This window comes from Eschscholzia californica, unplaced genomic scaffold (genome assembly GCF_041429995.1).
Source record: "Eschscholzia californica isolate CP2 unplaced genomic scaffold, dmEscCali1.0.p SCAF_203, whole genome shotgun sequence".
Taxonomy (NCBI): domain Eukaryota; kingdom Viridiplantae; phylum Streptophyta; class Magnoliopsida; order Ranunculales; family Papaveraceae; genus Eschscholzia; species Eschscholzia californica.
In genome coordinates, this window is record NW_028238314.1 from 1430 (window position 1) to 14731 (window position 13302).

The 13302-nt window shown below is 37.3% G+C and overlaps 2 protein-coding genes and 2 non-coding genes across 4 annotated transcripts; 2 read left to right on the top strand and 2 right to left on the bottom strand.

Annotated features, from left to right (window-relative positions):
* Nucleotides 1-904: 904 nt before the first annotated feature.
* On the bottom strand, nt 905-978 carry TRNAW-CCA (transfer RNA tryptophan (anticodon CCA)). Its single transcript has one exon. It is a non-coding gene; the product is annotated as a tRNA-Trp (tRNA).
* Nucleotides 979-1168: 190 nt separating this feature from the next.
* TRNAP-UGG (transfer RNA proline (anticodon UGG)) lies at nt 1169-1242 on the bottom strand. The gene has a single exon. It is a non-coding gene; the product is annotated as a tRNA-Pro (tRNA).
* Nucleotides 1243-5783: 4541 nt separating this feature from the next.
* Nucleotides 5784-11153, top strand: LOC147554732 (photosystem II CP47 reaction center protein-like). The gene is given in 3 exon segments (XM_086664646.1): nt 5784-7929; nt 7931-9517; nt 10306-11153. Coding segments are annotated over 2 exon segments (1527 nt in total). The 5' UTR covers nt 5784-7059; the 3' UTR covers nt 8588-9517; nt 10306-11153.
* LOC147554733 (cytochrome b6) lies at nt 9171-11153 on the top strand. The gene is made up of 2 exons (XM_086664645.1): nt 9171-9323; nt 10276-11153. Exons 1-2 carry the CDS (start codon nt 9171-9173, stop codon nt 10945-10947), a joined length of 825 nt encoding a protein of 274 aa, XP_086520771.1. The 3' UTR covers nt 10948-11153.
* Nucleotides 11154-13302: the final 2149 nt, after the last annotated feature.

Below are 13302 nucleotides of genomic sequence, written 5' to 3' on the forward strand. Positions count from 1 at the left end.
TACAATTAAAAAAGAAAAAATTTTCCAATTTGATTTAATTCCATAGTGATTCAAAGAGAGTTTCATTTATAAATGAAATTCCACTACAAGGTTCTTTTCCTATTACTTTACCCACGAGTTGCTCAATGAATCTGTTGAGTCGAAATCACGGCATGGGTAGATGTCACAGATGATGAATCAATCTTTTTTTTCCACTTCTCTCACTCTATCTTTGTTAGTGACGTCTATAATGATAAATGATAATGAAAGATGAATCAAAAACTTTCAATTGGAACGGATTCTATCAATTGGTATTTTTTCGTATCCTCTTATCTTTCAAAAGCGGAAACTTAGGTAAGTTTTTTATAACCATATGTATAAAAAGAACGTATCTCATTTAGCTCCCTCATGCCTACTATAACTAGTTATTTCGGTTTTCTACTGGCGGCTTCAACTATAACCCCAGCTCTATTTATTGGTCTGAGCAAAATACGACTTATTTGAATTGAATTCTAAATTCATAAAAATAAATGTTTCTGTGAGATTCTAGGCACTCTAGAATGCCTTCCCGCGTCAATTGTAAATTCTTGGTCATTGAGATTCATGGTCGATTCGGATTAATATTTAAAGATAGATATTACCTCTCTTTTTTCTTCCCCTTTCAAACATCAAACAAATCGAAATGATTGAAGTTTTACTATTTGGAATCGTGTTAGGTCTAATTCCTATTACTTTGGCTGGATTATTCGTAACTGCATATTTACAATACAGGCGCGGTGATCAGTTGGATCTTTGATTAAGTAAGATCTCGTTTTTTGATTGACCCCCTTCTTTTTTTAACCCGCAGGAGGTCAAATTCAGATTCAGGTTGCTGTTCAAGTTAGTGAAGTTATTTCATTGAAATTCGACCTAAGAAGAACAGAATCACGCTCTGTAGGATTTGAACCTACGACATCGGGTTTTGGAGACCCACGTTCTGCCGAGCTGAACTAAGAGCGCTTTCTTATCACAATAGATAAGACCGTAAAGAAAAGAAAGAAAAGGATTCTTTTTGTACGCCCAATACACCTTGCATGCAGATAGTATCATAAACTGAAATGAAAGATTGAGTCTATCCAATTTTCATCGATCTCAATGGATCCCCCCGTTATTGCCCATACTTGTTACTGCCCGTAGGAGAAGGAATAGGTAGGGATGACAGGATTTGAACCCGTGACATTTTGTACCCAAAACAAACGCGCTACCAAGCTGCGCTACATCCCTTTCAATTGGTATACAGTGTCATTGTAGAGAATCCCTGTCTTGTTTTCCACATCATTATTTCCCCATTGATATACAATTTCGCTTGCCATTTTTTCTTTTTGGTCTCATATAACATATAATAAAAAATTATATACATATGAAACCCAACATATAAACATATAAATAAATTAATATTTATCGGTAATACTCAGGAAGAAGGGGGCGTCTTTTTCTGTTTTAAGGAAAGGGGAATCTTATCTACCGGGTCGTTGTATATATCCATTGTTGTTAGGGATTCCGCGTACAAATACAAGTGATCCTTAACTACATATGCATCTGATCATATATGTATTACAATTAAAGAAGGAGGATTTTCAATGCGAGATATAAAAACATATCTCTCCGTGGCACCTGTGCTAAGTACTCTATGGTTCGGGTCCTTAGCAGGTCTATTGATAGAGATCAATCATTTATTCCCAGATGCGTTGACATTCCCCTTTTTTTCATTCTAGTTATTGACATGAGAAGGGACGAAGAAGATTAGTGATATAATAAATTATCTCTGACTAATCCTTCTTCCTCTCTTTTCTTTGTTTTCTTCTTTTTTCGGTTTTTTAGGATATGTAAGGGCAGAAAAATAAAGAATCAAAGTGGATTCAACCTCAGTAAAACTCGGGTCAGGCTCAAATTCTACTATTAATAATTAATAGGGGGAGTACGCAAATAGCAATAAATGTAGTTCTAGGGCAACAAAATCATACAAGATACTTAAACGAAATACTGTACTAGGGTTAGAAATAATTAATAGTTAGAAATTGTTGTATCACTTATTATTATTGCTCTATTGATTGCAATGAAATCTTTCATAATTGGATTTCGAGTTAGCAACTTCTATTTTTTTTTTTTTACTTTTTTTCTTCGTTTCGGATCGAAAAGCGAAGCGTTGAGTGAATCCAAAATTCAAAGGAGGTTCATGGCCAAGGGTAAAGAGGTCAGAGTCAGAGTTATTTTGGAATGTACTAGTTGTGTCCGAAACAGTGTTAATAAGGAATCGCCGGGCATTTCCAGATATATTACTCAAAAGAATCGACACAATACACCTAGTCGATTGGAATTGAGAAAATTCTGTCACTATTGTTACAAGCATACAATTCATGGGGAGATAAAGAAATAGATTGAAGGGGCGTGTGTGTGTGCTACCCTTCGAAGTAACAAGAACAAATTACATATAATATATAGAAACAAATCAAATCCTATTTTGGTCGGATCCCAAATGAATTCGAATTCAGAAATAGGATTTTAGAGATAAGGAATAAACCATGGATAAATCCAAGCGACCTTTTCTTAAATCCAAGCGATCTTTTCGTAGGCGTTTGCCCCCAATTGGATCGGGGGATCGAATTGATTATAGAAACATGAGTTTAATTAGTCGATTTATTAGTGAACAAGGAAAAATATTATCTCGACGAGTGAATAGATTAACCTTGAAACAACAACGATTAATTACTATTGCTATAAAACAAGCTCGTATTTTATCTTTGTTACCTTTTCTTAATAATGAGAAACAATTTGAGAGAACCGAGTCAACCCCTAGAACTACTGGTCCTAGAACCAGAAATAAATAGGCCTACGCCTCAATTGAATCAAAATTGCAATTCGAACCCCAACCCAGGTTGATGTTTTGTTCGAAAAATTAGAGAATCCAGATTGGATTGTCATGTCATAAGAAAACAAAATAGAATCGGGGAATAAAAAGATAAAATCTTTTATTTTTATTATTGAAACGTGTTCGTTCATTTTTACTACTTTATCGTAGTAATTTAGACTCTACCTTCCCGGAGTTCATTCTCCGGGGAACTCCGCTTAAATCATTCTGGTGGATTCCTTCCAATCCCCTTATTTAATGATCTCATTGGAAATCATGTAAAGACAATTCCTATTTGATATAGCTATTTGTGCAAGTATTTTACGATTAAGAAGCAACTGCCTCTTGTGCAGATCGTGTATTAATCGACTATAACTATAGGATACCCTATTCTCACGAATTACTGCATTTATACGAGTGATCCACAAACGACGAAAATCTCTCTTTTGCCTGCCCCTATCTCGATGAGCAGAAACCAAAGCTCTCATTTTCTGTTGAGTAATAGTTCGAGTAAGTCTTGAATGAGCCCCTCGAAAGGTTGATGCAAATAAACGAATTTTTGTTCTACGTCTCCGAGCTATATATCCTCGTCTAATTCTGGTCATTGAATCAAATGAAACTTTGATGAATAACTGATTGATTTCGTTTCTTTCAGTCATTCTTTTTCCCCCTCCTGGTCTATTAATAACAAAACTGATTCTTCCGGTGTATAAAATAAAAATTCCAATGGCTTTTGCTACTATGACCTTCCCAACCACGATTTTTTTTGAAGCATTTCACCTCGAAATAAGAAATTGTATCGATACTCGGTATCCAAAAAATAGTAAAAGTAAATTAAGTCGTAAATGTAAATGAATAAATAGTGGGTTCCATCGTTTCTATGGTTACTTTTTAAACGGTGAGGTCCTTTCTATACACCGGAGCCCCTTCCCTATTTAGTTTTAGTAACTTGTACAGTTCACACTCTTTGGCTCTACCCATAAATTCTACAGTAATAGGTCTTTTCACAATGAGATCTACCCATACAGTAACGGCATTTAATTATGAAGGTTGGTTAGGTAGCTGACCCTGTTAATCCGTTCTTGCAAGAGTGGGAGCATAATTTTTCTGCTTTTTAAATACCATTCCCCGCTTAATGGATAACCATTTGCTACCAATGGGGAATTGCTTCTCATCTCCAATTGAGGTGATTGGATTTCTACCAATGGAAACCATAAATTTTATACACAATAGAGGTCTTTTTTTAGATAGTGAGTGGAACTCTTCCATTCTATCCTATTCATTGGTACTGATCATTGATACTGTCAAAATTGTCTCCTTTCTTTTGTTCCAGTTCATGATCTGAACGAGTCGCACATACACCCTAGTACATGTTCCTCGACGCTGAGGACATCCCCGAAGAGCGGGGGATTTTGTGACATTTCTGATTGGCTGTCTTGTGTTTCTAATAAGTTGTTTAATAGTTGGCATGCTGAATCGTATACAGAATGGGCTGGTTTAGATCGATCCTAACCGGATGATTATGAATTACGTCGATTTCATTGAATATTTTACCCCATTTTACCTCGGTAAGAAGATAAAATATCAAATCACAGTTCATTCAATTATGGTTCGAAATGGAATCACGGATTTACGTGAAATCCTCGGTATTTTCGACCGCTACAAGATCAACAATTCCATGGGCTTGGGCTTCTGTTGCTGACATAAAAACATCCCTTTCCATGTCTTCGGATACAACCCATAAGGGATTGCCCGTTCTTTGTACATAAACCCTTGTGAGGGTTTCGCGGAGTTTCAACAGTTCTTCCGCTTCCAGGACAAATTCTCCTGTTTGTGCCTCATAAAAAGAACTAGCAGGTTGGTGGATCATTACCCTGATGATATAACATAATGAGTGCTTCCCCTATCTCGCCCGATCGTGCGAAGGAAAGAGATAAAGAACAAGAAAAAAAAAATAGAATTGAACAACCGTACAGGCATTTTTTGCGCATTGCATACGGCTCTAGAATGGAATTTACTTTTTCCTTTCATTGAAGAAAGAGAAAACATAGGATCTATCAGACCCAAATCGTTAAATGATCCATTTACCACCCTTCCTTTCGGGAGAGTTAAAAAATACTATGATGGTTCCGTTGCTTTATATATTTATCTCCTTTGTGATTCAGCAATCCCAAAGTTTCTTTTTGATCCGATCATCAAATAAGGAAAAAATGATCGTTTTTTTTTTTTCATTTTAATACTCTTTCGTAACATAAATATTGGAAAGAGACCTCTGGTGTGAAAACAAAAAAGTTTGTGACGCTGAAATGGACCCCCGATAGATAAGATCAAATCGGAAATACCTTTTGTCTCATACTACTCTCTCGATACAGAATCTCATGTTATGAAAAAACAATAATGGTTTGCTCATATCGAACTCGAAGTGCCATGCTATTATTACTTATTATTCATATTCTATATGGCGAAGGCATAGTCTTCTTTTTCTCTCAAATAAAAACTCATTGGCGCCAAGCGTGAGGGAATGCTAGACGTTTGGTAATTTCTCCCCCGACCAGGATGAAAGACCCCATTGAAGCGGCCAATCCCATGCATATTGTATGTACATCTGGTTGCACAAATTGCATAGTATCATACATAGCTATTCCGGGTGTTACCCATCCACCAGGAGAGTTTATAAACAAATAAAGATCCTTGGTATCATCCTCTATAGTAAGATATATCATGAGACCAATAAGTTGATTCGAGATCTCATTATCAACGTTTTGGCCTAAAAAAAGTATTCTTTCTCGATGAAGTCGGTTGATTAGGACAAAATTGTATCCCTTAGGAACCGTACACGCACCTTTGGATGCATACGGTTCAAAAAATAAAAATTGCGAAAAAAAGAATCAATGTGTCAATTCCAGCCCTCTTTATTTATTTTTTTTCATAGCAGGATCTTTCTAACTCCTAACGAATAACGAAGGGGCTTTTTCTTCGATTTTTCAAGAAAGATGAGTTTTTACTCACTTCCCCATAAAAAAGAACTCACTAAACTTATCGAACTAACGTCTCATTGATATATTCTTTCATCGAAATCCAATCCAAATTACGAATTACGATGTTATTTTCTTGTTCCTGAATGGGCCTCTTCAATTCTTTTAGGTTTATGCTCTACTCCGGGTAAAGATCTACCCGATCTCGATTTGCACATATAGGACAAATGATCCCAATACCACTTCTTTTGTTTGCTAAGACTTCTTTTTTTTTTCAATTCATTTCATGTCTTCCGCCAAATATTCGATGTAGTCATCATATTATTCCATTGATTGATTGGCAGTTTGAGATCGCTCATATGGTATAATATAAATAGGAATCATTAATCATTTATGATACAAATTTATGATACAAATGGGAATCATACATATTTTACCAATTGGGTATTTTCTGAACGGAGCCTGGATACTTCATTTTATTGGTCCAACCAAGCCAACCATAAATTCTTCTAACATAAATTCTTATAATTGAAAATATTAATATTGATCCCCCAAATAAATTGCTCTAATTGCACTTCACGCTCCAAATTATTGATGGTTCAATCAATCAATCTTGGGTGAAACAGAGGATATCTCGATCGGGGGAGAAAACGGGGAAATCCCATATGACCCAATATGTCTGACAAGTCGCACTATACGTCAACCCAAACTGAATCTTCCTCTCCAGGAATCCGAAAAGGTACTTTTGGAACACCAATAGGCATTAAATGAAAGAAAAAGGGATTAAGTACTATATTTCACTTTGATGTGGAAACGTAACAATGGGTTTTTATTGTTTTCATAATATTGCTGTTTTTCGGATTTTATCCATAGATTGGAAAGTTCATCGAAGAAGACGGAATGAATAAAGAAAAATTCTTATGATATGATATGAATGGGCTGGGCTGTTCGAATGATGAACAAGTATCTATGCATTCGCTCATAGAAAATGGGACCAATCCCCCATTGCGTATTGGTACTTATTGGGTATAGAATAGATTTGCTTCTCTTTCTTCCTACGAACAGAATTGTTCCCTTATTACCAAGGGAATGGAATAAATATTCACCCTTGCTCCGAGATAATCCATTGAAAAGGGGAAGTCCATAGCATAAGCATAGTCTTTTCCAATGCGATAAAGTTACATAGTGTCTATTTTTCTTTGATAAAGGGGTATTTCCATGGGTTTGCCTTGGTATCGTGTTCATACCGTTGTATTGAATGATCCCGGCCGGTTGCTTGCTGTCCATATAATGCATACAGCTCTAGTTTCTGGTTGGGCCGGTTCGATGGCCCTATATGAATTAGCAGTTTTTGATCCTTCTGACCCCGTTCTTGATCCAATGTGGAGACAAGGTATGTTCGTTATACCCTTCATGACTCGTTTAGGAATAACCAATTCGTGGGGCGGTTGGAGTATCACAGGAGGGACTATAACAAATCCAGGTATTTGGAGTTACGAAGGTGTGGCCGGGGCACATATTGTGTTTTCTGGCTTGTGCTTCTTGGCCGCTATCTGGCATTGGGTGTATTGGGATCTAGAAATATTCTCTGATGAACGTACAGGAAAACCATCTTTGGATTTGCCCAAGATCTTTGGAATTCATTTATTTCTCTCAGGGGTAGCTTGCTTTGGGTTTGGCGCATTTCATGTAACAGGCTTGTACGGTCCTGGAATATGGGTGTCCGATCCTTATGGACTAACTGGAAAAGTACAATCTGTAAATCCAGCGTGGGGCGTAGAGGGTTTTGATCCTTTTGTTCCGGGAGGAATAGCCTCTCATCATATTGCAGCAGGGACATTGGGCATATTAGCGGGACTCTTCCATCTTAGTGTCCGCCCGCCCCAACGTCTATACAAAGGATTACGTATGGGTAATATTGAAACTGTCCTTTCCAGTAGTATCGCTGCTGTCTTTTTTGCAGCTTTTGTTGTTGCTGGAACTATGTGGTATGGTTCAGCAACGACCCCGATCGAATTATTTGGTCCCACTCGTTATCAATGGGATCAAGGATACTTCCAGCAAGAAATATATCGAAGGGTTGGCGCGCGGACTAGCCGAAAATCAGAGTTTATCAGAAGCTTGGTCTAAAATTCCCGAAAAATTAGCTTTTTATGATTACATCGGCAATAATCCAGCAAAAGGGGGATTATTCAGAGCGGGTTCAATGGACAGCGGGGATGGAATAGCTGTTGGATGGTTAGGACATCCTATCTTTAGAGATAAAGAGGGCCGTGAGCTCTTTGTACGTCGTATGCCTACTTTTTTTGAAACATTTCCAGTAGTTTTGGTAGACGGAGACGGAATTGTGAGAGCCGATGTTCCTTTTAGAAGGGCAGAATCAAAGTATAGTGTCGAACAAGTAGGTGTAACTGTTGAGTTCTATGGCGGCGAACTCAATGGAGTCACTTATAGTGATCCTGCTACTGTGAAAAAATACGCTAGACGTGCTCAATTGGGTGAAATTTTTGAATTAGATCGTGCTACTTTGAAATCCGATGGTGTTTTTCGTAGCAGTCCAAGGGGTTGGTTCACTTTTGGGCATGCTTCATTTGCTTTGCTCTTCTTTTTCGGACACATTTGGCATGGTGCTAGAACCTTGTTCAGAGATGTTTTTGCTGGTATTGACCCAGATTTGGATGCTCAAGTGGAATTTGGAGCATTCCAAAAACTTGGAGATCCAACTACAAGGAGACAGGTAGTCTGAGACAACATTGCTCTGGTATCTTTCGACTCTATTTTATTTTTGTGATTTGTGAATAGGGTACCCGAGAAATCTTGATTTGAATCACCGTCTTTTCTTTGACTCTTGTCCTTTCTTTATCTTATCTGGGAACTAATCCCAAATGAACAGGTGTGGAAGCTATAATTGTAAACCACGATCGAATCTATGGAAGCATTAGTTTATACATTTCTCTTAGTCTCGACTCTAGGGATCATTTTTTTCGCTATCTTTTTTCGAGAACCACCTAAGGTTCCCACTAAAAACGTGAAATGATTTTTTATTATCTCAATTGAAGTAATGAGCCTCCCTATAGGGAGGCTCATTACTTCAACTAGTCCCCGTGTTCCTCGAATGGATCCCTTAGTTGTTGAGAGGGTTGCCCAAAAGCGGTATATAAGGCGTACCCGGTAAAACTTACAAGTGAACCAGATATAAAGATGGCGACTAGGGTTGCTGTTTCCATTATTATATAATTTCAAGACCACAATGGATCTATGATAAGATCGTTTATTTACAACGGAATGGTATACAAAGTCAACAGATATCAACCAATGCAATAGTATTTATGGCTACACAAACTGTTGAGGGTAGTTCTAGATCTGGTCCAAGACAAACAACGGTAGGGGCTTTATTGAAACCATTGAATTCGGAATATGGTAAAGTAGCTCCTGGATGGGGAACTACCCCTTTGATGGGTGTCGCAATGGCTTTATTTGCGGTATTCCTATGTATTATTTTGGAAATTTATAATTCTTCCGTTTTACTGGACGGAATTTCAATGAATTAGGCCCATAAGAACCATGAAGTCCTGGTTTTTCAATCAAAAATGAATTACTTAGGACTCGTATTTCTAGGGCATTCTGGTAGTTCGACCGTGGAATTCCTTTGTTTCGGTATTTCCGGAATATGAGTGTGTGACTTGTTATAATTGATCCTATTGATAGTACAGAGAATGGGTCTGTCATCTCGATAGAGATGGTTCTACCTCGTCGGATATTCATTCGAATATCTGGAGCACGGAATCCGTGGAATAGATCAAGAAATATTTGCACTATGATTCATACCTACTATTCAGACCTCGCGACCGGACTCAAAAAACAAAGAGTTATAATTCTAAATCGAAGGTTTTTTCTTTGTTCAAAATATAAGCATAAGCGGGATTTTGAACAAAGGACAAATGTTTCTCTGGATTTTTAGTCATTACATCTATTCATTGAATAAGTGATGATCAAACGGTTCTTACTCAGAGAACCTTTGGGCTGGGCTTGGGGGCTCTATTGAATCATCGTGGTTCTAGTATGAATCTGAGGTTTCAATCGATTCATAGGGTCTCAACAAGAGAATTCCTATCATATCAATAATAAAAAAAGTAAATCTACATTACACACAAAGAAAAACAAAATACCAAATCAAAATAAATAAAAAATAGGGAAAGAGAAGATTCAAGAGGCCTGTAACGATCAAGATAAAGACGAATGAGCCGACTTGAGATTTTGGCATTATCATCACAAAGAAGAACTTCAGGGTTTTTGGCCCTTTGTATCTTCAGAGAGAAGGTTGAATCGGGGATAAGAAGTTTCAAACTTTCTATTACATATCCGTTGCAACCAGTATTTGGGTGTTTCCGCTTGAGCTGTACGAGATGAAATTCTCATATACGGTTCTAAGAGGGGGAGTCCCCTTGGTTTACCTATCTCAATAAAGTATATGATTGGTTCGAAGAGCGTCTCGAGATTCAGGCGATTGCAGATGATATAACTAGTAAATATGTTCCCCCTCATGTCAACATATTTTATTGTCTAGGAGGGATTACGCTTACTTGTTTTTTAGTACAAGTAGCTACGGGGTTTGCTATGACTTTTTACTACCGTCCGACCGTTACCGAGGCTTTTGCCTCGGTTCAATATATAATGACTGAAGCTAACTTTGGTTGGTTAATACGATCAGTTCATCGATGGTCGGCAAGTATGATGGTCTTAATGATGATCCTGCACGTATTTCGTGTGTATCTCACCGGTGGATTTAAAAAACCTCGCGAATTGACTTGGGTTACGGGTGTGGTTCTGGCTGTATTGACCGCATCTTTTGGTGTAACTGGTTATTCCTTACCTCGGGACCAAATTGGTTATTGGGCAGTAAAAATCGTGACAGGCGTACCTGACGCTATTCCTGTAATAGGATCACCCTTGGTCGAGTTATTACGCGGAAGTGCTAGTGTGGGTCAATCTACCTTGACTCGTTTTTATAGTTTACACACTTTTGTATTACCTCTGCTTACTGCCGTATTTATGTTAATGCATTTCCCAATGATACGCAAGCAAGGTATTTCTGGTCCTTTATAGAGAAGACAGATCATAGATATTTGTAATCAATCATATATCATTTTGGGGAGGAACAATAGTATTTCATTGCTAGAAATATGGATTATAAAAAAAAAAAAAATAAGACATTTATTTGGATATTTACCTTCAACTTCGCAATATTATATTATTTATTTGATATGAATAGTTGAAGTGGATTCTCCGAAGAGAAAATGGATTATGGGAGTGTGTGACTTGAACTATTGATTGGCCCGTGCAGATATATGATTTTATCCGCCACATTGGAATTTACAACCAAATGTGTCTCTGTTCCAACCACCACGTAAGCCCCATACCGAGGATAGGCTGGTTCGCTCGAGGAGAATTTTTTCTATGATCAGAGCCGAATCATGTCGTGCATCAACAGGCTCCGTAAGATCCAGTAGAATAAGTGATGTGGCAAGATCCAGATTATGTTCTATCTATTCCACTTACTTAATAGTATGGAAATGCATTCATTTCCTTTGCATCGATTACGATCTATGATACTATCGGAGTGAAACAAGGGATCTAAAGAAGAATAGAGGCTAGACTATATTAGTAACAAGTAAATCCTTTGTATGTTGTATGTAAGAAGACTCGAGAGATGTTGGGGCGAAACACAATCGCAAGGTATGAGACGACCCAAAATGCATTTGATCATGATCAAATTTGTAAGCCTACTTGGGTATTGAGCATTTACCTGTAAGAACTAAATTCTTTGCAATGCGTAGTTGCAACTCCGGAAAATTGTATCCGGTAAATCTTTTCTTACATAGAGTCATATATGTGTGGGTATGGCTGACATATAGATTTTCTATGGATCTATTTGATTCCTGTGATTCTTGCTCGAGCCGGATGATGAAAAATTATCATGTCCGGTTCCTTCGGGGGATGGATCCATACGAATTCGCCTATCCCAATAACAAAGAAACCTGACTTGAATGATCCTGTATTAAGAGCTAAATTGGCGAAAGGAATGGGTCATAATTATTATGGAGAACCCGCATGGCCCAACGATCTTTTATATATTTTTCCAGTAGTAATTCTAGGTACTATTGCATGTAATGTAGGTTTAGCAGTTCTAGAACCGTCAATGATTGGCGAACCTGCGGATCCATTTGCAACTCCTTTGGAAATATTACCCGAATGGTATTTCTTTCCCGTATTTCAAATACTCCGTACAGTACCAAATAAGTTATTGGGGGTTCTTTTAATGGTTTCAGTACCAGCGGGATTATTGACAGTACCCTTTTTGGAGAATGTTAATAAATTCCAAAACCCATTTCGTCGTCCAGTAGCTACAACCGTCTTTTTGATTGGTACCGCAGTAGCCCTTTGGTTGGGTATTGGAGCAACATTACCTATTGATAAATCTCTAACTTTAGGTCTTTTTCAAATTAACTCAACCGTGAAATAGAAATAAAAAACCACGACGTATGTATCTAGGGAGGATTCACTTTGAAGCGACTATTCCCTAGATACATCTATTCAATGGAATTCTAGATCTATCCCGAATATACGGATCGTGCTGAAGATTCAAAACCAATTTCATTTTCTTCTTTTTTTATAAAAAAAAGAAGAAATCATTCCAATGTATTTAAAAATGAAAACTGATTCTTCGGTAAATTAATTGCGAAATGCTTTTGTAGAATGTCTAATATCTGTTTTACCTCTTCTATGCGAAAATGCTCAATTTTCATAAGATCTTCTTGACTCTTATTCAAAAGGTCCAATAATGTATATATATTGGACCTTTTGAGGCAATTATAGATCCTGGGAGGCAATTCTGATTGGTCAATAAAAATACATTTCAATGCTATTTCTTTTTTGTTTTTCCTTAGTTTATCCAATCTATCATGAAAGGTAAAAAAGGGTATAGTAACCCTGTTTTGATTGTCCTCTAAATGTATGTCCTGCTCTTCCGCATGTAGAAAAGGTATAAATAAATCAATCAAATTACGGGAGGCTTCGTGAAGTGCTTCTTTAGGAGTTAAACTTCCATTCGTCCAGATTTCTAGAAAAAGTATTTCTTGTTTTTCATTTCCATTCCCATAAGAATGAATACTATGATTCGCATTTCGAACAGGCATGAATACAGCATCTATAGGAAAACTTTCACCTTGGGCGTTATTTGGTGTTTTCATACGATATCCGCGATTCCTTTCGATTTGTAATCCAATACACAAATCGATAGGTTCCGTTAGGCTAGCTATATGCTGTGTAGTATCAACGATTTCCACAGAAGGCGGTGAGATGATGTCTTGAGCAGTTACGTATCCAGGACCCTTGACGCAAATGGATGCGTCGTGAGTTCCATACAGATTACTTCTCAATACAATTTCTTTCAAATTCATT

Excerpts from the sequence above, each read along its gene's own strand:
- LOC147554733 (XM_086664645.1), top strand. The coding sequence starts at position 9,171 with ATGGCTACACAAACTGTTGAGGGTAGTTCTAGATCTGGTCCAAGACAA. Across the intron at positions 9,324-10,275 it reads TCGCAATGGCTTTATTTGCG|GGGGAGTCCCCTTGGTTTAC; the intron begins GTATTCCTATGT and ends CGGTTCTAAGAG.